This window comes from Orbicella faveolata, unplaced genomic scaffold, assembly GCF_042242905.1.
Source record: "Orbicella faveolata isolate gen_17 unplaced genomic scaffold, um_ofav_v1 contig_47, whole genome shotgun sequence".
NCBI lineage: Eukaryota > Metazoa > Cnidaria > Anthozoa > Scleractinia > Merulinidae > Orbicella > Orbicella faveolata.
Window position 1 is genome coordinate 21,950,001 of NW_028301577.1, and position 21,829 is coordinate 21,971,829.

General features: G+C 38.1%; 4 protein-coding genes and 2 long non-coding RNA genes across 10 annotated transcripts in view; 3 read left to right on the forward strand and 3 right to left on the reverse strand.

The window, feature by feature from the left end:
• LOC110067572 (centrosome and spindle pole-associated protein 1-like) overlaps window positions 1-1,046 on the reverse strand; it is a 27,311-nt gene extending 26,265 nt beyond the window's left edge. For 3 of the 5 annotated variants that reach the window (XM_089279495.1, XM_089279492.1, XM_089279491.1), the window contains exon 1: window positions 666-1,045. In XM_089279495.1, the coding sequence (XP_089135621.1) occupies window positions 666-755 (90 nt within the window). In that variant the 5' untranslated portion in view covers window positions 756-1,045. Of the gene's footprint in view, window positions 1-665 lie in introns of all 5 variants that reach the window. The other 2 variants (XM_089279493.1, XM_089279494.1) reach the window with 1 other exon arrangement.
• Window positions 1,047-1,158: 112 nt separating this feature from the next.
• LOC149097640 (protein CREG1-like) lies at window positions 1,159-11,343 on the forward strand. Its single transcript, XM_089279503.1, has 5 exons — window positions 1,159-1,461; window positions 5,763-6,041; window positions 6,751-7,034; window positions 8,128-8,218; window positions 8,490-11,343. Exons 1-5 carry the CDS (start codon window positions 1,254-1,256, stop codon window positions 8,591-8,593), a joined length of 966 nt encoding a protein of 321 aa, XP_089135629.1. The 5' UTR covers window positions 1,159-1,253; the 3' UTR covers window positions 8,594-11,343.
• On the forward strand, window positions 1,468-3,267 carry LOC149097641 (uncharacterized). Its single transcript, XR_016204150.1, has 2 exons — window positions 1,468-2,888; window positions 3,053-3,267. It is a non-coding gene; the product is annotated as an uncharacterized LOC149097641 (long non-coding RNA).
• An 858-nt stretch (window positions 11,344-12,201) lies between the features above and the next one.
• Window positions 12,202-16,599, reverse strand: LOC149097642 (regulator of G protein signaling 17-like). Its single transcript, XM_089279506.1, has 3 exons — window positions 15,915-16,599; window positions 14,898-15,064; window positions 12,202-14,172 (listed from the first exon to the last, which is right to left on the reverse strand). The coding sequence occupies exons 1-3, from the start codon at window positions 15,925-15,927 to the stop codon at window positions 14,002-14,004; spliced, it is 351 nt and encodes a 116-aa protein (XP_089135632.1). The 5' UTR covers window positions 15,928-16,599; the 3' UTR covers window positions 12,202-14,001.
• Window positions 14,760-19,552, forward strand: LOC149097643 (uncharacterized). Its single transcript, XR_016204151.1, has 2 exons — window positions 14,760-14,839; window positions 19,257-19,552. It is a non-coding gene; the product is annotated as an uncharacterized LOC149097643 (long non-coding RNA).
• On the reverse strand, window positions 16,946-21,791 carry LOC149097644 (uncharacterized). The gene is made up of 5 exons (XM_089279504.1): window positions 21,377-21,791; window positions 19,487-19,530; window positions 18,594-18,646; window positions 18,235-18,347; window positions 16,946-17,303 (listed from the first exon to the last, which is right to left on the reverse strand). Exons 1-5 carry the CDS (start codon window positions 21,464-21,466, stop codon window positions 17,166-17,168), a joined length of 438 nt encoding a protein of 145 aa, XP_089135630.1. The 5' UTR covers window positions 21,467-21,791; the 3' UTR covers window positions 16,946-17,165.
• Window positions 21,792-21,829: the final 38 nt, after the last annotated feature.

Genomic DNA, 21,829 nt, shown 5'->3' on the forward strand with positions numbered 1-21,829 from the left:
GGGTTAGGGATCCTACCATGCATGCCTTGTATGCCTTACTGACTGACATGGTTGGTAACAACCCCTGTTGATTTCGGGTCACTTGACGTGTAACAAAGTGTTAAAGCGAGGGTCTGCATTTTATAGCTCAAGGCGACCTTATGTACAAAAAGATTTCGTATCAATTGGCATTTGGCAAAGAGTTTGAGGGAGGGTCTTTGTTTCATACATCCAGGTGGCCCTTTCTACAAAACGGAGACCCCATTGATTTCACTTCAGTTGACATCTAACAAAGCATTTAAGCAAGGGTTTCATTTCACAGTTCAAGCCAGCCTTATCTACAAAACAAAGACCCTGTTGATTTCGCATCAGTTGGTGTCTGAGGAAAAGCTTTGACCCGGTTTGACTGTCTCTGGTTTGATAGGCCTGTTAAAAACACATCTTTGTTTTTCAATCTTAGGTCTTGGGTCTTCGGTCTTAGGTCTTCGTTTTGTAGACACCCAAATTGTCACGGCTTGAATTTTGCTTTTATTTTCTTTTGCCTCATGTTTATACTCATAAAAACGAAATAAAATGAAAATCACATTGGGGCATAAAATCAAACCAAAAACAAATCTGAACTAATTATAAGCTAGGCTATATAGTTTATATAGGACTAAATTAGAGCTTGCTTTAGTTTCTGGTACCTCAGTTTGCTGTGCACGTGACATTTCTGCCCTTTCTTGTTCAAGTTTTCGCTTCTGAGATTCAATGAAGTTAGACAGGTCATCCGCCATTCTAAACAAATGTATTTTCTAGTCCAGCAGTAAATTCACGAAAGAAGATCAGGTCCAAAAATCCCGCGAAAATTGAGCAGAGTTGTCGTCAAGTGTTCAAGACATTAAAAAGTGAAAGCACGACTAATTGGTTTTTCTTGCATCCTTAATAAACAGCTGATAGCCTCGTTGTACTTGAACAAGCAAATAAATATGGCTTTACAGTAGATACAACCATTAGAAGCGAAGGAAAACAGCTCCATAATATAAATTCCAACCTTGTTTAGCATTTATGTCCGCCATGTTTTTGGTTACCATTACCCATAACGCCACTCGTCTATTAAGGAGAGCTCACTGTTGATTGGTTACTTTTTCACCAATCAAAAAAGATTTTACAGTCAAAATGATAGTAAGAGGAGGCGGAGCACAGAGGAAGGCTTACAAGTCACGCGCGCTTACCAATCGCAGAGGACGTTTCCGCAGCACAAAGCTCGCTTCTGGGCGATTTTTAATTTTGTGATGGGTTCGCCTGAAGATAAGGTTAAACTCTTTGACGACGACCCCAAAATTCCTCCTCCAACTACTGTTGTGGACGAAAATGAGAGAGATACCAATTTTTGTCATTTAACGTGTGTGTCTCTGGCGTTCCTTGTTATATTTGGTGTCTTTTTTGCGCTGGTTGTCTTTCCCAGTCCTCACCACGATGAAGACTCGTACAATGAACAAGGTTTGTTTGTATCTTAATATTCGTTATTCTCGTTTCATCTTTCTTTAACAGCTCATACTTAAGCTTAATTGTGGGGTTAGTATTGAGCTGAGAAAGTTTGTTTGTTGTCATAAACTCAGGTTAAAATTGTTTCTTTATTCCTGGTTGTCTGGAATCCTTTTGTTTCACTGGGAAGTCTACTGGAATGTGAACTAATTTGTTGATCTTACAACACGTTTCTCCTCAAACATTTATCTGTTGCCTTTTTTAAAAAACAATGTTCACAAACTTAGCTGCATGCTAAAACTTTAAAGTCCCTGATGTTATCATCTGTTCGTGGGTGTTAAAAAGCCTAATGACTTGTTGATAAATATTGCTCTAATATTATGCTGGTAAGATGACTTTTTGTTGTTATCTTTTTAAAGATGATAACATGATCTTCCAATATTTAATCGCTCCATTAACCAAAATCGAAGTAAGTTTATGTTATATCCATAAGCAGACTATTTGGGGTAAGAACCATCTTCATTCAGCTGAACTTCCGAGCACAGATGGTCAGAGGCTGTGTAGCTCATGTCAGAGGTAGATATTTATCAGCTTTATTTGATTGGTTAATAGGGAGTTTAATCAGCCATGTTGGAGCTAGCAAATACGGACATCAGTTGCAAAAATGAACTTACATGCTAAAAAGGATCTTGCAAATATTCCTTTTATTTATATCCATTCAACGGTCCACTTCCTCCGTGCCTGTTGCCAGTGTGTCAAAATGAGTCTCAGCGTGTCGGGTATGTAATGGACGGAACAATGGATGAGTGAGTGAGTGAGTGAGTGATTGAGTGAGAGATGTATGTATGTCTCACCAATCAGATTGGATCTACTATAAACAGCCAATCAAATTTCTTGTTTTAACGGTAAATGGTACGTGAGAAGATTTGATCCCGATACAGTTCAGAAGGGCCATATTTATTCTTCTATGAAAGAGGAGGAAGTATTCATATATTGGGTTTACTTCGACATTTTCTATGGGTGAGGCTGAGAATTTTAGTTATGAAGGAGATGAGCCTTGAGGTTTGAAACAGTTTGTGAGTAAGTAGTATGCAAATGGACGAGATATTTTCATTTTTAGTTACAAAGGTAACTTGATACTTTTGTTTTTCACAAGGAGTAAACTCAATTAGAGGTCATGAATCGTCGCTTCTAGTTCTTAGGACATGTTTTAGAGGAGACGAGACTATTTAGATTTGAAAGAGTTCTAACGTTTACAATAGTAAGTGCAGGTAACAATTGTTTTGTTCTTGTTGCATGCAAATATAAGGAGATATTTATATTTTTTAGTTATAAAGGGTAATTTGACACTCTTGTTTTTCACAAGGGAGTAAATTCAATTAGAGCTGATGAATCGTAACCACTTGTTCCCACGAGATGTTTGCTATCTTTAGTTACAAATGGTAACTTGACACTTTTGTTTTTCATATGGGAGTAAATTCAATTAGAGCTGACAAGTTATCGGCTATTGTTTCCAGGATATTAAACAAAAAAGAAGCTTTCATTTCTGGACGGTTTTTTACTGCAGTAGCAGGTTAATAGTTCTATTTAATGACATTTATTTCAGTCCGACATTTTTAAAGGTAAAAAGTATGAAAACTGCTCAAATGTTCTTTGAAGACTACGTGGCACCAAGTTAAAGTGCAAGTTAATTAAATCAAACTTTCAATGTGTCAGAGAGGTTTTTTTCTCTTTCTTTCTATTTTCGGTGAAGTAGTGTTGTGTTGTGTTGTGCAAAAAGGGTAAACTTACGACTCGTATAAAATGCGAAAAGGTCTCTTATTTAACTTGAGTATTTTTGCACAAAAATTCCTCTTGGGGGTTGGAAGGGCTATGTGATCGGTGAGTGAGGGAGTTATGTATGTGCATGTGTCACACCAATCACAGTGCAGGTTGTATCAAAGAACGAATCAAATTGCCTGTTAGAAAATAAGATGGTATCTACATTAATCTGGAGATATGTCAGATTACTGTAGTTTGTTCAGCCAAACATTTTATGGCGTACTATTTAGCTATATTACCATGACCGATGTAACATCGCATGTAGATCATAAATTCCCAGTTTCTTTCTTTCTGTACATTACAACCAAAAACACTTGTCAAATTAACCAAATCATTACTGTAAACAGCTCCATGAATGCTCCTATCTCTGACACTTCACAAAAAAAAAATAACTCTTACATGCCTTGCGTCCATGTTTATACAAAATGTTTTGCATGATGACTTGTCTTGATAAAGCCTGGCAAAGGGTAATTGTAAAATATGGCTTATTTGTCATTTAGTGTCAGTTGTCTTACAGCAAACATTTATAAACACTACATTTAAGTTCAGGTAGAAATGTAGTAAAAACTGGTAACTAATTGTCCACACAAGTAAGAATTGCATGATTCCTTAGATATTGTATGTGATCAATATCCCAGGGGGTGGGGTCTCCCATTGAAAAAGGATCGGGCTGCTCACTGTGCCTTTTAGCAGTTAAAAAAGAGGTAAGGGTACCTCTTAGCGTGTTCAGTCTTAAAAGCTCCACGGTGAGAGCATTTGCTGTACCTTTTAGGGTATTGAGCCAAAATAATTTGTCAGAAGATAAAGTTTTGTCTCAGAATTGGTACCTGGGGCTCCTGGAATCTCTTAGATGTGAAAAAAATTAAAGCTACGCCCACAAAGCAGGATCGTGGTACCTCTTAGAGGCTCTTTTTAAAATTTTCAATGAGCACCCTTGTCCTTCTTATATGGGAGTCCACCCTGGATCCATATATTAACCTCACTAGATTATTCAGGGACTGTTTACACAACCCTTGATTGGTTTCTAACCGAGGTTGAATTATTGCAACAGGTACCCCTACTCAGTCAATTTTTTTTTTTGGTTTTTGTTTCTTCATTTTCCCCATTTTCAGTTTTCACAACTCTTGTGACAATGCTACTATGGGAATAGCAGCACTCATCATTGGAGTAAGTGAACTTAAAAAATTCACCAAAAAATGTACAATTTATACTTGATAAAAAAGACTAAGGCTTGCCTGATGTGAGTAGTGGGGTGCTTATTTCTATCCCTGTTACAATAAGACAAGTAAAGATGATATTGCTCAGCAAACAATCAAGTGTTACAGTGCATTTGCTGAAACCAGGGCCACCCAGACAATGAAAACCAATCAGATGGCCGAACTGAAACAATAGATTTCAACATTTTCAAATCCAGCCAATCAAATGTCCCACTTTCAATTCCAGCCAATCAAATGTTCGGTACAAGACAATGAAATCTCAACTTGTTCGTTGTGATGCTTATGCAATTAAGGTGTCGCATGATATATTGCCAAGCTCAAACCATTGGTAGTTTTGCATGCTTGCGGGTTCAAGAAGAATTACATGCTACACTTTCTGTGGGGTCGTTGGTTGGTTTGGAAAATACGTGGAAATAAAAGCTGCGTAAGAGTGTGACTCGTAAATATATATCACCAACAGAGCGTGCTGTGTGAATATTGTCGTGGCTGTTTTAAAAGAAACCCTTCAAATGGTCTCTGAGCAGTTTCACATGAACGCAGCTTTCGAAATGTACGAATTGGAAAGGGATTGTTTTCAATGTAACTGAAAGGAGCTGACAGCAAACTTCAAGCAGGAGAATTGAAAAGTTAACTTGATACAAAAATGAATTCTTTGTTCGAAATATCTGCGATTTTTCCATCCAGGGGAAGTTCCTATGTATCCATCTTTTGTTTTTGCTTGAGTGATTTTACAGGATTAGACTTCGATAGTACAATGCAGAAAAACAAGTAGTTTGAATTTTCATGAAGATATTATTTCAATACACTGATAACCCAGAAAGGGAGCTCAAACTGCGAAATGCGGAGCTCCTGAGACAGTGAACGTGATAGTTTTTTCGAGAACTACGTGGTGGACAACTGAAAGGTGTGTAAAAATAGAAACACGCACAGACAGCAGGAGCAGAATTTACTTTGTAAAAAATGTCAAAATCTTTTATTCCACGATTTTAAGCAACAACTGTAAAAAAGATATTTTGTGTGGCTGTACGTTCACAGCCGGAAAACTGTCAAGTAACACAAAATGTTTTCTGACGCGAAAGTAAGCATCACAACGAACAAGTTTAGATTTCGTCATTTTGAACTAGACATTTGATTGGCTGGATTTGAAAATGTTGGAATCTATTGTTTCAGTTCTGCCATCTGATTGGTTTTCATTGTCTGGGTGGCCCCGGTTTCAGTAAACGCACTGTAGAGGTAGCAAGGGCTTATATATACTCAGTATTTACTTTACTCCTGAAGGGTACAAAGCCCGCTTTCATAAACTTAAGTCTGGAGAAGACTTTGAAGATTCTGGAGAAATGCATGGTTCTTGGATGGAAGAAGAGCGGCGCCACATGAAGATGTTTCCAGAGTTTAGATCCTGGTCTAAGCCTGCATATCCCACGCGTCGGACACACTTTAATCCCACCCGCCAAACACACACTGATTCCACAGACAAGACACACACTAATCCCACAGACAAGACACACCCTACAACGGGATATGACCCCCCACCCAGATTTGAAAAGGCAAAAACAGGTGAGAATTGTACAAAACATTTTTTTTAACTGCATGTGGTTTTTTGACCAAGGGTGAGGACATTTGAATGAGTGGATTTGGACCAAAATCTTTTTTTTGTGTGTAACCAGTAACATTTCAGGTTCATAAATACTGTATGCAATTAATAATTGAGTCCAATATCCAGTCATCTAGACTGTACAGACTTGGTCAAAAAAAGGATCTATTATATGACATACGGGAACCTATTCTCCTGTGAGATAAAGTAGGCAATCCCAAGCAGGCAAGATGGCCCCATCATGCTTACTTAAGTGACCAATCAAAGCACAGGATTTGGTTCAGCGTGCCTACTAGTAGAGCTAGCCATCTAATAATATCCAATTACAGTCGATAAAAGAGCTCAAGTGCTTAGGCACTTATAAGGATTAGTAAAATGTTCTATTCTACTTGATCATTGAGGCAGGTACCCTTGAAGTGTCTCCCTCTACCCAAGAGTCAGTACAGTTATTTAATGGGTACTAGTAACTTGTTACTATGACAACATGATTAAGTGATGGAACTAGCAGTCAAATTGAATGAAAAGTGGAGGGGGGGGGGGGGGTCAAACAATACTTTTTGTCACAGTCTTCATTCTCTGAAACATTAGTGAAGCACTGGATTGCAAAGAAATGTAACCAAAAATAACATTTGGAAATAAACTCTCATTTGCGGTTTAATTCTCGATCCACAGCAAGATACATTGTGCACAATGTTGACTGGGGATCCATATCAACTATCTCTGCATCAATGGATGGGGCACCTTTTGGAATGGCAACTTCATTCAGTGATGGTACTGTAACCAATAGCACAGGAGTACCATACTTCTACCTGACGAAATATGACCCTGTGGTTAAAAACATAGAGTTAAATGCAATGTCCAGCCTAGCACTGTCAGAAGCACAGAGTGGATATTGCAAAGAACATGACTGGGATCCTGAGTTACCTCTGTGCTCAAGAGTCACTGTCATTGGAAAGGTATGCCATTTCAGAAGCTTCACATTTCAAGTCAAGATGTATTTAATTTATTACATGGCATGGTAGTTTCGAGGTAAATCTGATCCATTCTGATTACTTCCTTCTTGGTCAGGATTTTGCCATACTGACCCATTTCCATGGTAATGGTCATAACCCATATAATTATTTTAAAGTGCCATATAATAAACTACTTACTAACCTGGCTTCCTCGTGCTGTACTGGGGAATATTGACCCTTGATCATTTTTGTGTGGACCTTATTGTGCTCCGTCCCAACTCCCACAACCTCAGGCAAGTATTCTCAGTACGGCCCTCTTGTTAATTTAGTAAGAGGTTATTGTTAAATAGCTGGCATTTTTCCCGCTACAGCCAGCCCATTCATTGGTTATTTCATGGTCACATGACATCTAACAATGAAACTGTTTCCCACCAAATGCCATGAGCTGGCAACACTGCAAAAACTACGATGTTAAATGGGAAACAGTTCACTGTTACCCGCGAAATGTTGACCGCTGTTGCATGTCATTTTCTCAATAAAGTGATGATTTGTTTTCCCATGAATCTCAATGTTTCCCTCGACTTCATCTCGGGAAACATTGAGATTCTCAGGAAACAAAATTCACTGTTCCTCTTGGGACCAGTCATTAAGTGTTAAATATTGACAACCATCATAACATGCAGCATGTTTTATAGACCTATGTAGCTTATTACTTTGCATGCATTTCAGGCCTATGATAATAGTCATGCAATAATTGACTAACACAAAGTGCTTGTTGACCAAGCTTGATGTTAAGATGGTGCGTTTTTATGTACTTGTGGGTGTATCAGAACTCAAGTGACGAGTACTAGTGAAGTAATTCATTGACAGAGATAGCAGAAGAAATGGACCTTTTTAGCAAATATGCACGACCATTTTGAATTCTATTTTAAACAGCTAGCTGATAATTAGTATGTATTTGCCCCCTAAACATCCCATAATAGCTATTTAAAACAATAGAATTCAAGATGACCACTGCATTGCTAAAAAGGTTCGCATTCGTAATCAAATTAATTTTTTCTCAAAGAGTACTTTTGATTCTTCGCAATTTATTCAGCTTGTCCATGTTGGCCCTGATGAGGAAAAGTTTGCACAAAACGCTTTGTTCTCAAGACACCCTGCGATGAAAACATGGCCCAAAGATCATGGTGAGTTCCCAAACTATGTAGATTCTTAATCCAACAGATTGATATATAAAGTCATTTTATAATGTACTCTCTCATTGCCCCATTGTCGTATAATAATATGGCAATGGGGCAACGAGATAATGCAAGACTGCTTTCCCAGACTATGGTAATTTGATCCTGTATGTCACTGTTTCAAATAATATTATTCCTTTTTGTGTGGCAATGCTCTGCAGCTGTTACGTCTCAGAATTTATGCTAGCAGGAAGTTTTAACTTTTTTTTTTATCCTTTAGGTTGGCAGACATTGAAGCTTGAAATCACTCATGTTTGGCTGTTGGACTTTTATGGTCCTGCCACCATGGTGCCTGTAAAAGATTACTTCAATGTCAAGTTGTAAGACAGATTTGCTGCTGAATTGTGACCATCTTAACTATTTTCAAGCTTATTACATGTGATAAAAATGTTCATCTTGTTTAACAAAAAAAAATGTTTGTCATAAGGGGTAGTTGATAGAGATAAAACAAAAATACTTTTTTCTGCTTTTCAAAATCATTGCACTCTGAAATATTCAAATCTTAAGCTGGTATTTTCTGCCACTGTCCACTGTCTGTCATCTTGGAGGACCTCTCCGGAAATACAATGTAATTCTCCGTAGGAAAAAAGATGGCAGCTGTACATTTTACCACAATACCATACAAGCCATACACAGCCCATAAAGTACAAGGAAAGCCATATTTTTGCAATTTATATGTCCCTGTTGTAATGACATTGTGTATGTTAGGTTTGAAGGTCCTAGAACTTTTCTGAATGTTTTTGAGCATTGTTTAAGTTTTTGTGTGCTAAGAATTATGGGTAAATGTACTTCAATTATCAGTCTAGTAAGGCATGACAAAATGTTGGTGGTGACCAGGTTTTAATGTTTACCGGTAATGTGGGTTGTTGTCAAGGGCATCTGGCTTGGTTTCCAGTGGCAACTTGTCAGCCTTTGATGTCATTGGCAGCAAAGCACGCAAAATTGCAAGCGACAATATTGTTACCATTGGAAATAAGGAAAGTTGCCCCTGGCAACACCGTAATTTTAAGTCCGAAACCTTTTCACCAAAGCTCCATCGTATCTTACTCAACTGATAATCGTAGTATCAGTTGCCATCGTTTTTCCTATGGAAGACTGCAATGGGTTAAAAATCACGTCTGTGGTTGTGAGTTGTAGATTTGGATTCATTTTTGTTTCTTTTTTCAGTGATCATAGATTTTTGTCATGATTGACAGCAGCGAGAAACGTAACTTGTTAGCTGGATTTTTGACTTCAGAGTTCACATTATTAGGAAGAGTACATTAACATACATTGAATAACTTGATGTTTTGAATTAATTTGATAATTTGAATAGAAATTGTAGAGAGGATAGAGTACCATGACAGTGGTCATGAACTATTCCCATTTCTTTACAGTGAGGATGATAATACAGAAAAGGTCAAAAAGTGAAAAAACAAGATGTTATGCTAATTAAGCTTTAATTATATAAGAGCTTTACAGTTCATGGACATTTTGTAGAGAGGATAGAGTACCATGACAGTGATCATGAACTATTCCCATATCTTTTAAAGTGAGGACAATAATACAGAAAAGGTCAAAAAGTGAAAAACCAAGATGTTATGCTAATTAAGCTTTAATTATATTAGAGCTTTACAAGTTATGGACATTTTGTAGAGAGGATAGAGTACCATGACAGTGATCATGAACTATTCCCATTTCTTTTAAAGTGAGGACTATAATACAGAAAAGGTCAAAAAGTGAAAAACCAAGATGTTATGCTGATTAAGCTTTAATTATATTAGAGCTTTACAATTTATGGACATTTTGTAGAGAGGATAGAGTACCATGACAGTGGTCATGAACTATTCCCATTTCTTTTAAAGTGAGGACAATAATACAGAAAAGGTCAAAAAGTGAAAAACCAAGATGTTATGCTAATTAAGCTTTAATTATATTAGAGCTTTGCAGTTCATGGACATTTTGTAGAGAGGATAGAGTACCATGACAGTGATCATGAACTATTCCCATTTTAGAGTGAGGACGATAATACAGAAAAGATCAAAAAGTGAAAAACCAAGACGTTATGCTAATTAAGCTTTAATTATATTAGAGCTTTACAAGTTATGGACATTTTGTAGAGAGGATAGAGTACCATGACAGTGATCATGAACTATTCCCATTTTTTTTTAAAGTGAGGGCAATAATACAGAAAAGGTCAAAAAGTGAAAAACCAAGATGTTATGCTAATTAAGCTTTAATTATATTAGAGCTTTACAAGTTATGGACATTTTGTAGAGAGGATAGAGTTACCATGACAGTGATCATGAACTATTCCCATTTCTTTTAAAGTGAGGGCAATAATACAGAAAAGATCAAAAAGTGAAAAACCAAGATGTTATGCTAATTAAGCTTTAATTATATTAGAGCTTTACAAGTTATGGACATTTTGTAGAGAGGATAGAGTACCATGACAGTGATCATGAACTATTCCCATTTCTTTTAAAGTGAGGACTATAATACAGAAAAGGTCAAAAAGTGAAAAACCAAGATGTTATGCTAATTAAGCTTTAATTATATTAGAGCTTTACAAGTTATGGACATTTTGTAGAGAGGATAGAGTACCATGACAGTGATCATGAACTATTCCCGTTTTAGAGTGAGGACAATAATGCAGAAAAGGTCAAAAAGTGAAAAACCAAGATGTTATGCTAATTAAGCTTTAATTATATTAGAGCTTTACAAGTTATGGACATTTTGTAGAGAGGATAGAGTACCGTGACAGTGATCATGAACTATTCCCATTTCTTTTAAAGTGAGGACAATAATACAGAAAAGATCAAAAAGTGAAAAACCAAGATGTTATGCTCATTAAGCTTTAATTACATTAGAGCTTTACAATTTATGGACGTTTTGTAGAGAGGATAGAGTACCATGACAGTGGTCATGAACTATTCCCATTTCGTTCAAAGTGAGGACAATAATACAGAATAACGTAAAATTGCCTGAATTTCGATTAGCCGAACTGCATTGCCTCCAACGCACACTCTTTTGGCTACAATAGTTACATAATCAATTTCTCTCACACAATTTGAATAAAACAATAGCTTACCTAGTTTTAGTTGTTTACTTCTTTGTTCTCTGTGATTACCGGGGCGATTTATAGCTATTTATGTGGCTTTTACGACAGAATGCAATGGAGGAAAGTATTTCTAAGAGAGGTACCGGTACTTTGTACGCACTGTAACAGAAGTGCCAAAGGCCGTGATGCATTATGGAAGGAAAATCGTCGGGGCGTTTTGTGAATGCTCACACGACCAACTTCCCGAAGCTCAGGATATGATGATCTGTAACGGCACAAAGTATATCCGAGAATTCTGATTCGTTCCCTGTGTGGTCGAAACGGACCGCTTCAGTGGCGGATCCAGACTTTGAGCTAAAGGTGGGGGGGGGGGGGGGGGGGTGTCGGTTTTGTTTTACCTGCCTGCCGGCTTTTCTTCCTTCAGGCGGGGGTGGGGGGGGGCCGGGCCCCTCCCCTAGATCCGCCACTGCGCTTCGACCTGGCCTCTTTCTTCTCTCAGCTACTGACTGCGAAAGAGAAACCTCTGGAGCCAGGGTAATGAACCGTTCACAAAAGAAAACTTTTGTCCATTCATATTTGGCGGCCAACTTAGTTAAACTTTCACAGAAACGACCTGAAAAACGTATTTGGTCGTATTTAGCGCACAGGTTACCGAGAATGGATCGTGGGGACGCATGAACTCATCAGCACAGTTTTCAAACAGTCAAAACTGATTCAAAAAGCTCGTTCGGTCCGTAGTTAGGAATACTGGTCACGTTCTTTATACAAGTTTGTGGCCTTCACCTGCGGTCCGGTCCATTACCTGCCAGTAATGGTCATTAAAGTGAACGCGAATAATATTTCCCCAATACGGGTTTACTTTCAAGAGTAATAAAAAGACCAAAACGAAAGCTAGGTATTTTTCAGTTTTATTTATTTACAGTTCATTGTTGGCATACATCACTAAATGTCCTTTAGTAAAAATGATCAGAAAAGGTTTCACAGATTGAATATAGTCACTCGGTCACTGCAAATGCCTTTCCATTAAAATTTCAATTTTCAAGTTTTCGTATAGAAAGAATAGCTTCCCCTGTAATATATACATTCTATCTTAGACCTTCATCAAATAGTTTTTCATTTTACTACAATATTTTCAACGTTCTCACCACGATGCTTGAAATTTGGTATCATATTAAATACTTTTTAAAAAAAACTCTGTAAAGATTTCTTTTATACTTAGGAATGAACACCAATTTTCCTTTCGTAATCAAAGTTGATTCATATATTTATTACTTACTACACAATTGGTTTATGTCTAGACCAAGGCCGCGTCCACACTACGCTGGAGGAATTTGAAAACGGAGGTTTCACTCTGAAACGCGTCAAAGGTTTTTCGTCCACTCCACGCCGGAGGAACTTAAAAACGCAACAATCACCGGTCATTTTGGATTTGTGTTTGAGGAAAACTCGATCAGGGAAATCACATGATTACCGTGACTACATCGTTTTCGAAAAGGTCCGTTTTCAAAATGCTTTTCATCTACACGAAAACGAAAAGCCGTCGTTCTCAAATTCCCCCGGTTTGAAGAGCATTTTCGACCGTTTTCGTGACTGGTTAGTGTGGACGATAGGCCTAACCGTAGAAATAAAGCTGTGTTTTCAAATTTATCCGGCACAGTGTGGACGCTGGCTAATGCGTCAAATGAATATTCAGAAACTCAGTAAACTCGACGGTCACTAAAACCGAGGCACACAGCCCGTAAAGTCGCGGGAAAACATGGCGCAATCGCACTAAGAGTTGCGTCGGCAAAATCACGAGGGTGTCAGATCTGCGACTGATTGACCAAAAAGACAACAGCTTAGGTTGTGGAGGATTGGATACCCAGATCGATACGTATAAACAGGAGCCATAATCCCGGATTATGGCTTCCGGAGCAAAGTAAATCGTGGTTCAGGCCCACGCCGAGGAAAACAAAAATAGGTCCTCAATGCATGCAGATAATAATCTACCATGATAGGTATGCAAAGTGTACATGTGCAGAGAGATAATTACCTTATTAGATGTTGTGACCTCTAGTGAGAGTATAGTTCTCGTAAGATGACATAGAGTCATGGTACAAGTCACGTGCATGCACGTTGAAACACTATATTGATGTAACCTCTGGTAAATGGGATACTTCCTTATGGGGACACAGTCATGTTCCAAGCAACATTCTAACACTTCAGCCATATCCAGCTCTAGAGAAGAGACGCTTCTCATACGGACACAGCTGGATGTGGTCTCTAAGACAACCTTAAAACCGGTTCATCACATTTGGAAACTGGTTTTCCTCGTCAAGAATGTCTATACATGTATGTGACGTAAAAATTGCTATCACAGGATGTCTACCAACAAGCAGACCAAGATTGGGAGAAAAAGAAGATATTTGCATTACCCCCTAAAAGTAAGGGACTAACTAGCTTTTCACAGTATTCGTTAGTGCTACGAAAGACTGTCGCGTGAAACGACCCAACGCTCAAAGGACCAATTGTGAAGTAGCATGATATTTAACAGAATGCGCCAAGAAATATTCATCGGAACATTAAGACGCAAGGCCCGAAGTAAAAAACCGAGAAGAACGAGTCCCTTACTTTGTATTTTCATCTAATCGTACCATCGATCGCAGAATCTACTCAACAGAAAATAAGCTAGATACTATTCAAAATCACGTGATCAGTCGTTAGCCATCAGTAGGGCCTTGAAAACGTTCGACACTATGAATCTTGGGTAACAGTCCTGATACATGACGTAATACACGTGACGCTGAGCATTGTCGTACACTGTTTGATCGGGTTCCTCCAACACGTCTTCAATCAGCTGCCGAGTTTTGTGGTCAATGCTGACCTATTGAACAGAGGTGAAATTAAAAACTTCATGAGTGGGTGTAAGCAAAAGAAGACGAGGTGAGAAAGGTTCAAGCCTTGTTGGTAAAGTTAAGTCTATTTCGAGTTTAGTGGCTAAGGAGCGACAGAACTATGGTTTCCGTAGTATGGACGGGGTGCTAGTTAGTGCATTGTGCACGTCAGTCCCAAACGGGAGTCAGCTCGAAAGCTACAAGGTTCCAAGTCTCAAAGTTCTCCGACAAATTAAGACATCCGATAATAAATTAAGCGCATTATAAGCTTAAATTTATTTTTTTGGCTTTCGCAAATCCGAGCATTAATTTATTTGTTTTGGCTTTCGCAAATCTGCTCATGTCAAAGTCCTTTTTCGGTATTCAACACACTGACTGTACAGATAAAATGTGGATCTGGAATCCCTGTTTGTGAGCAGGGCAGCATGTGGCCCGGCAGGTTTCAAGTGTTACCGTACCCAAATTCGCAATTAGCCAATCAGAAGCCGTGACTACTGTCCTGATATCCCCTGATATCAAGTCACTGACCCGATATGGCTATGACGTCATGGTCACTCGGCCGAATTTGGGTAGGCTCGTTTGGTCTAGCCATGGGTACTTTGTCTCGACTACGGCGAGACCAAACTGGCCTGATATGCCGCCGAAGCGTATCAAAAGGTACGAATAGATATAAATTGTACACAGGGCATTATTAATATAAACACTAGGTACACACCTCTTTAGGAGATTCCGATGATAGGTAATCACGATAAATGGACTGTGCGAGTTCTTTGACGGCCGCCTGATCTGTTTCTTTCTTGAGTTTCTCCACCGCCAGCCAAAACAACAAGTTTTCCTCTGAGTATTGAGATTTCAGAAAATCATGGAAGATTTTCACACCAGCTAAAGAAGAGCGAAGAAAAAAAAAGAAAGAAATATTCTCGTTTAGTACTGCCTTGACCCATTTTTTTTCCTCTGAAAACTAAAAATCCGATTTACGGGTTCTAGGTTATTTCACGCTTTCTCGCCATCGATTCAATATATTGCCGTTACAACCTGACCACGAACACAAACGACTGCGTGATTATGGTACAGTCACGCAGATCACGCAAAGCAATGACGACGGCGACTGCGAGGACGACGCCAAGTGAAAAAATGAATTTATATTTTATCTTTGAATTTCGCAATTGTCTAGATCTATTCAGATCGCCTATCAGTCTCAGAAGTGCTCAAGCTAAAAATGTAACGCCAGCGTTAAATTCCAAATAAAAATACGAAAACTTAGCCGCGGTCGTTCGCGTTCTCCAAAATACGCAGAACTTAATTAGTCATTTCACGTTGTTGCTGTGCAGAGGACGGCTAAGAAATGTACAAAGTTTTATAACGCACGTGCACAGTTATTGTTTTGCTCATTAAACCTTTTGTTTGGTGACGTTCTCATTGCCGTTGCCGTCGTGGTTTGCTTAAGTTCCCTAATGGCTGGACTCGATACGTGACCAGGATATATTCTACATGCTTTGAGAAGAAGAGAATCGTCATGTACCCTGGTCCCAGAGTTTTTCTTGATTCTTTTCTGCATGAGATGAGACAGCCAAGAGAGCCGCGAATTTTTATTGATTTTTTTCCGTATGAGATGAGACAGCCAGCTTCGCGACTTGTGTCCGCCGCTTCGCGGCTCCTCGCAGCTCTCTCATGCGGAGAAAAATCAAGAAAAACCTCTGGGACCAGGGTAATCATCATGCTGTCAACATACAAATTTCCTTCATGCTCTTCTTACTGGTCTGTACTGTTTTTTTCTTTGTTTATTTGTTTGTTTGTTTTTTTGGTCTGGTCTGTGAGGAAATACTAAGAGGGAACACTTTTAGCTACTTTTACAATCCCTTTTATTACTGCGTGTTTTGCTGTAACTGTCCTCTTGTGTTTTCCTCGCGCTCTTGCACATTAAAAACAATAGTTATTTATACCTGTTAATTTGCAATGCTAATATTTTTTTCTGAGTATTGACAGTGCAAATTTATATGCCACCTGGCAAAGTTAATTGACGCTATGCAAATGTCTGTGATGACCAAAGAACTCAGTCATTAATTATTTATGGCTGATGCTGAATGTAATCAGAAACGAGAATTACCAGAAAAGGGACAGAATAATTTTCAATTAGGCATGCAGGCCTACCATCAAAGTAAGACAAATATCACTTACTCTGTAGCTTGAGAGTTGTTTTTTTAGATTGTCAACACCAAATCTATCAACATTGATTTATGATTTGGCATTGAATGATGTTATGTTAGGCAGGTATCAATGCTGTTCTAAGCTCCTGGGTAAATGAAACAGTGTTGCAATAGCTACAAGCATGTTTGTTTGTTTAGACACAATTTTTAAATTTTAATTGTGATTCATTCTACTAACAAAAACACTGGTTAGACACATAGAAAACATCCTAACTTGCTTCTAAAAAAGAATCAAAATGTTTCTGAAGCATTTCAAAACAAACTTTTACCTACAAAACATTATTTTGTTCCAGCAACAAAAGTTCCCTTGTGTAGCCAGCAGGCTGTAGCTAATAATAGTATTGTTTCAACATTAATTTAAAAACAGTCAATTCTCCTTGCAGATGACAATACACTACTCTGTAATGTAGGTTGCCATATTATTTTAATGTATTACCGTAGAGCTAAAAAATTAATAAAACAATCTCCAAAAGTGGAGACCTCAAAAGTACAGAAAGTGGTTCCTAGTGAAACTGTCAATGAAAGCAAAGTGATATAATCATTATTTCTCCCCCCCCCCTCCCCCCGCAAAAAAAAAAAAAGAAAAACTACCTTGAAGGTAAATAACAGCCCATATACATACCACATAGCCAAACTAATGCTGAATGAAATTCAGAAATCAGGATTTTTTTCGGTTACTGGACAAAACTAACTACTGCATTACTGGCCATTTGCAATGAAGTGAATTTTGCTTTTTTCTGACTCTCTAATAGAAACAAAACAAACGGTTTTTATTATTACTTGGTAAATTCAGTGATCTCTCCAAAAGAAGTCAACAGAACAAAAGTACTGACCTCTCCTGATTTGTACCCTGGGTAAGGTGATCTACTCTCTGACAAAACAGGACCAGCTTTGCCTGAGCTGTGGAAATTTTTCTAAGAAATGGAGAATTGGCATAGTCCATCAACAACCATAATCAAAGAACGTGATCACAGTGTTCCAGCTAAATTTTAGAGTGGGGGGTCACATTGGTCAGTTATCAAATGTTTCATCTTGTTCAATGGATTCAGTGGCAAAGCCCAAGTTAAGAATAAAATGATGATTTGGCTAAGGGGACAAAATACCCTCACATGTGCCATCCTTCTGATTATTAGTGGTGAAAAAGTAATACTTTCTTTATTATTATTATTATTATTATTATTATTATTATTATTATTATTATTATTATTATTATTATTATTATTATTATTGTTACTCTCTACCACAATCATATGTTTACAATAACGACATTAAATTAAGTAACGCTGCTCTGATTAAATAATATCAAATTTAAGGTTGTGTTCTATCGGGTAGTTCCAGAAAATATCTATACCTCCCCCACAGAAGGGATTTTTTCCAAGATCCCCCACCCCTCTGGAAATTCCAATTAAACCTGATACATTTCTTTAAATTTTTTGGTCTTGGAGAACCCCCACCCCCCAGGAAATTCCAATCTCTTCTGTGGAGGGAGTATAGATATTTTCTGGTACTGCACATTGGCATCAACTGCTTCCGGTTGGTTGGGTTTTTTGTGTTCTATTGAGCGAAAACCATTTCTGGTTGGTTTGGTTGATCAACTATTTTAACTGTCCTCAAACCAGGTTGAAACAGTTGAAAGAGCATTTGCGTGATTCTGTTGTGTGATTGTTACTTGCATAAGGAGTATACCCAGGAGTTACTGCATTTTAACTGAAAATGGTTGGAAAAGTGTTCCATCAAGAAATGTCAACCCTATCAACCCAAACTGGTTGTAGTTGAAATGGTTGATCTGAAAAGAACACAGCCTAAGTGGCTATGAATATTTTTAGTTTTCTTTTCACAAGATACCTCTGCAAGATACTTTCTATAATCCTCCTTCCTCTCCTGCCGTAGTTTCTGTTGATGTTTTTCATAACCGCCTAACTTCAGTCCTCCTACATCACTGTCATCCTCCACAGTGGCTGTTGAAAGAAATCCACAAATGAGAGACTAACATTTAGCACTGTTAAGTAATAACTTATACTAGTATATTATTAACATATTATTATTGTTATTATTTGTTAAGTCCAAAAAGTAGTTTAATTGTATAAGAGCGATTCTCTATCTGAATTCAGATATACAGCAGGCTGTTCTTATCTGATGCCCTATCAATGGAAGCATACCGGAAAGTCCAAATACCAACTCTAAATAATATCAACATGCACTACCTTTTGCCTTTATCTTGGCCTCGGATGCAGGAAAGGGACCTCTTTGTGCATGCCTTGGTGGATAAAAACAGACAGAACTGATTCATAGCAGTATTTCTAGTCCAGTTTAAATAAAAAAAAATTGTATCAATTGAAATCAAGATATAATAATAATTATTATGAAATGAGACCTCGCCACCTTGTTTCTCAGTAAAATAATTTTATTTTGAGAGGGGGAAATCTATAACCTACCTGTATTTACATGTAGTTGGGAGACTTATTCAACTAACGTAACAAAAAGTGTAAGTTTTACATTAAGCATAGCTAACTTATCAGGCCAGTGCTTATAGTAATTTTAATAGGATGCTAGTCCAGTGCAGGGTTAGCATTTCAAAGGAAAGGGACACTTTGAGAGTACATTGCCTTGCCCAAGAACACAACAAAGTTACCCTGGCCAGCAATTGAACCTGGACTTCCAGTTTGACTAGAAATCCAAGATTCCAACTGTTAGGCTGCCATGCCTTGATCCAACTTTACACGTAGTACCAAGAAGGAAATTTCCCTGTCCTGTTCAATTGTTGTTGTTATTGTTGTTGCTTTTCTTTAGATATAAGTTGCATAATTGGCTTCGTATTGATATATCATTGAGAGTTTTGATGTTAATCACTGACACTTTAAATGTAGAAATGACATCAACTTGGAAAGAAATCCAAGTTCCAGATGGGATTTGAATCCACCACCCTCCGTGATCTAGTGGACCCTCCAACCACTGAGCTACTGAAGACACTATGGTGAGCAAGGGTGAAATGTGAGTCTTTGACGGGAACTGCATCGTGCGGTCACACAGCCAAATAATGACTTGCATCGCACAGTCACATTGAGGTATATCACTGACACATTACAGCTATTGTTACCTGCTGTCAGGTTTGTATCCTCTTGGGCTTGTCCTGCTACGATCCTAATGACAATAAAAATGAAAATGAAGAATAATTATTATAATCCTGTAAAATCACCTGATGACATATTCGTGATTCAAATGTTTGGTTCATTCTTTTAATGTCTCTACCTGAGAAATGACCATATTAACAAGGTTTGATCAATTATATGAAGAGATCTACAGCAACACAGAGGAATACCTTAAAAACCCTTACAGGAAGATCATGATCTATGATGATAAACATGTTGATTTCTCCCATAGCATGGGGGTCATTCAAGTCAGAATGTTTTAGCAGGAGGGAGCTGTGTCCCTATCACAAATCATAAACAGCTCCAGCAACAGAAAACCATAACCAGTAAACAGTATGTAGAATGAGGCCTAGTGCATAAGAAAATAACAGTAGTCTTCAGGGTGAAGAGAAAACCAACTTTCGGGCTTGCCGTTGGAGCAAGTTTTACCTTTGATGTACTAGCCAGAAAGTCATTCTCAGTAGCTCAAAAAAATCCACCCTTACAGTACTTTTTAATTCGAATTTCCTCAAAATTTTGAGAGGAAACTTCACTTGCCCATCTAATCAGGCAGGTAAAGGACAGAATCCCTCAGCTTGACTGAAAAATACACAAGTCGCTGGCTACTGAACACGACTTTCTTAGCGCGCTTTTCTTATTGAGTGATATGCAAATAAGTATGTTGCTTTGTGGTCCAAAAATAATAAACAGTGAAACCCTGTTTCACAAAAACCCACAAAATGAGGGCACTTCATTATTACAGTGGTCTCAATTTCAAATGCATTCTTAAAAATTAACCCAAATTAGTATGCAAACCAGGTTACAGTCAGTTTAAAATCACAGTTCTTGCAGTGTCCACGAGAGGAATCTGCATACCAGTTTAGATAGTTTTGGGTCTGCACAAAGTGCAAGCTAGCAAGACATGGAAGCTAACATGAAACCCATTCTGGTTAGCCTAAATAAGTTAATAACAATCTGGTTACCCTAAACATCTCTGCCCCCACACCCATGTACTAAAAAAGGTTGCCTCAGTTAGCTTGTGGTTAGCCTTAGAGCCAGTAGGGATTACTGGCTTGCATGGGTCAGTCTTGCAGTCAGTCACTCTTATTAACCTAAATAGCTCTCTGTTAAGTCTAATTAACAATCTAGTTTGCCTAAGTTAGCTTAGTTAGCTTGTCGTTAGGCTTTTTATAGGGGTTAGGGATCCTACCATGCATGCCTTGTATGCCTTACTGACTCACACAGTTGGTAACAACCCCTGTTGATTTCGGGTCAGTTGACGTATAACAAAGTGTTAAAGCGAGGGTCTGCATTTTATAGCTCAAGGCGACCTTATATACAAAAAGATTTCGTATCAATTGGCATCTGACAAAGAGTTTGAGGGAGGGTCTTCGTTTTATACATCCAGGTGGCCCTTTCTACAAAACGGAGACCCCATTGATTTCACGTCAGTTGACATCTAACAAAGCATTTAAGCAAGGGTTTCATTTAACAGTTCAAGCCAGCCTTATCTACAAAACGAAGACACTGTTGATTTCGCGTCAGTTGGTGTCTGAGGAGAAGCTTTGACCCGGTTTGACAGTCTCTGGTTTGATAGGCCTGTTAAAAACACATCTCTGCTTTTCAATCTTAGGTCTTGGGTCTTGGGTCTTAGGTCTTCGTTTTGTAGACACCCAAATTGTCATGGCTTAAATTTCGCTTTTATTTTCTTTAGCCTCATGTTTATACTCATAAAAACGAAATAAAATGAAAATCACATTGGGGCATAAAATCAAACCAAAAACAAATCTGAACTAATTATAAGCTAGGCTATATAGTTTGTATAGGACTAAAGTAGAGCTTGCTTTAGTTTCTGGTACCTCAGTTTGCTGTGCACGTGACATTTCTGCCCTTTCCTGTTCAAGTTTTCGCTTCTGAGATTCAATGAAGCTAGACAGGTCATCCGCCATTCTAAGCAAATGTATTTTCTAGTCCAGCAGTAAATTCACGAAAGAAGATCAGGTCCAAAAATCCCGCGAAAATTGAGCAGAGTTGTCGTCAAGTGTTCAAGACATTAAAACGTGAAAGCATGACTAATTGGTTTCTCTTGCATCCTTAATAAACAGCTGATAGCCTCGTTGTACTTGAACAAGCAAATAAATATGGCTTTACAGTAGATACAACCATTAGAAGCGAAGGAAAACAGCTCCATATTATAAATTCCAAAATTGTTTCGCATTTATGTCCGCCATGTTTTTGGTTACCATTACCCATAACGCCACTCGTCTATTACGGAGAGCTCACTGTTGATTGGTTACTTTCCCACCAATCAA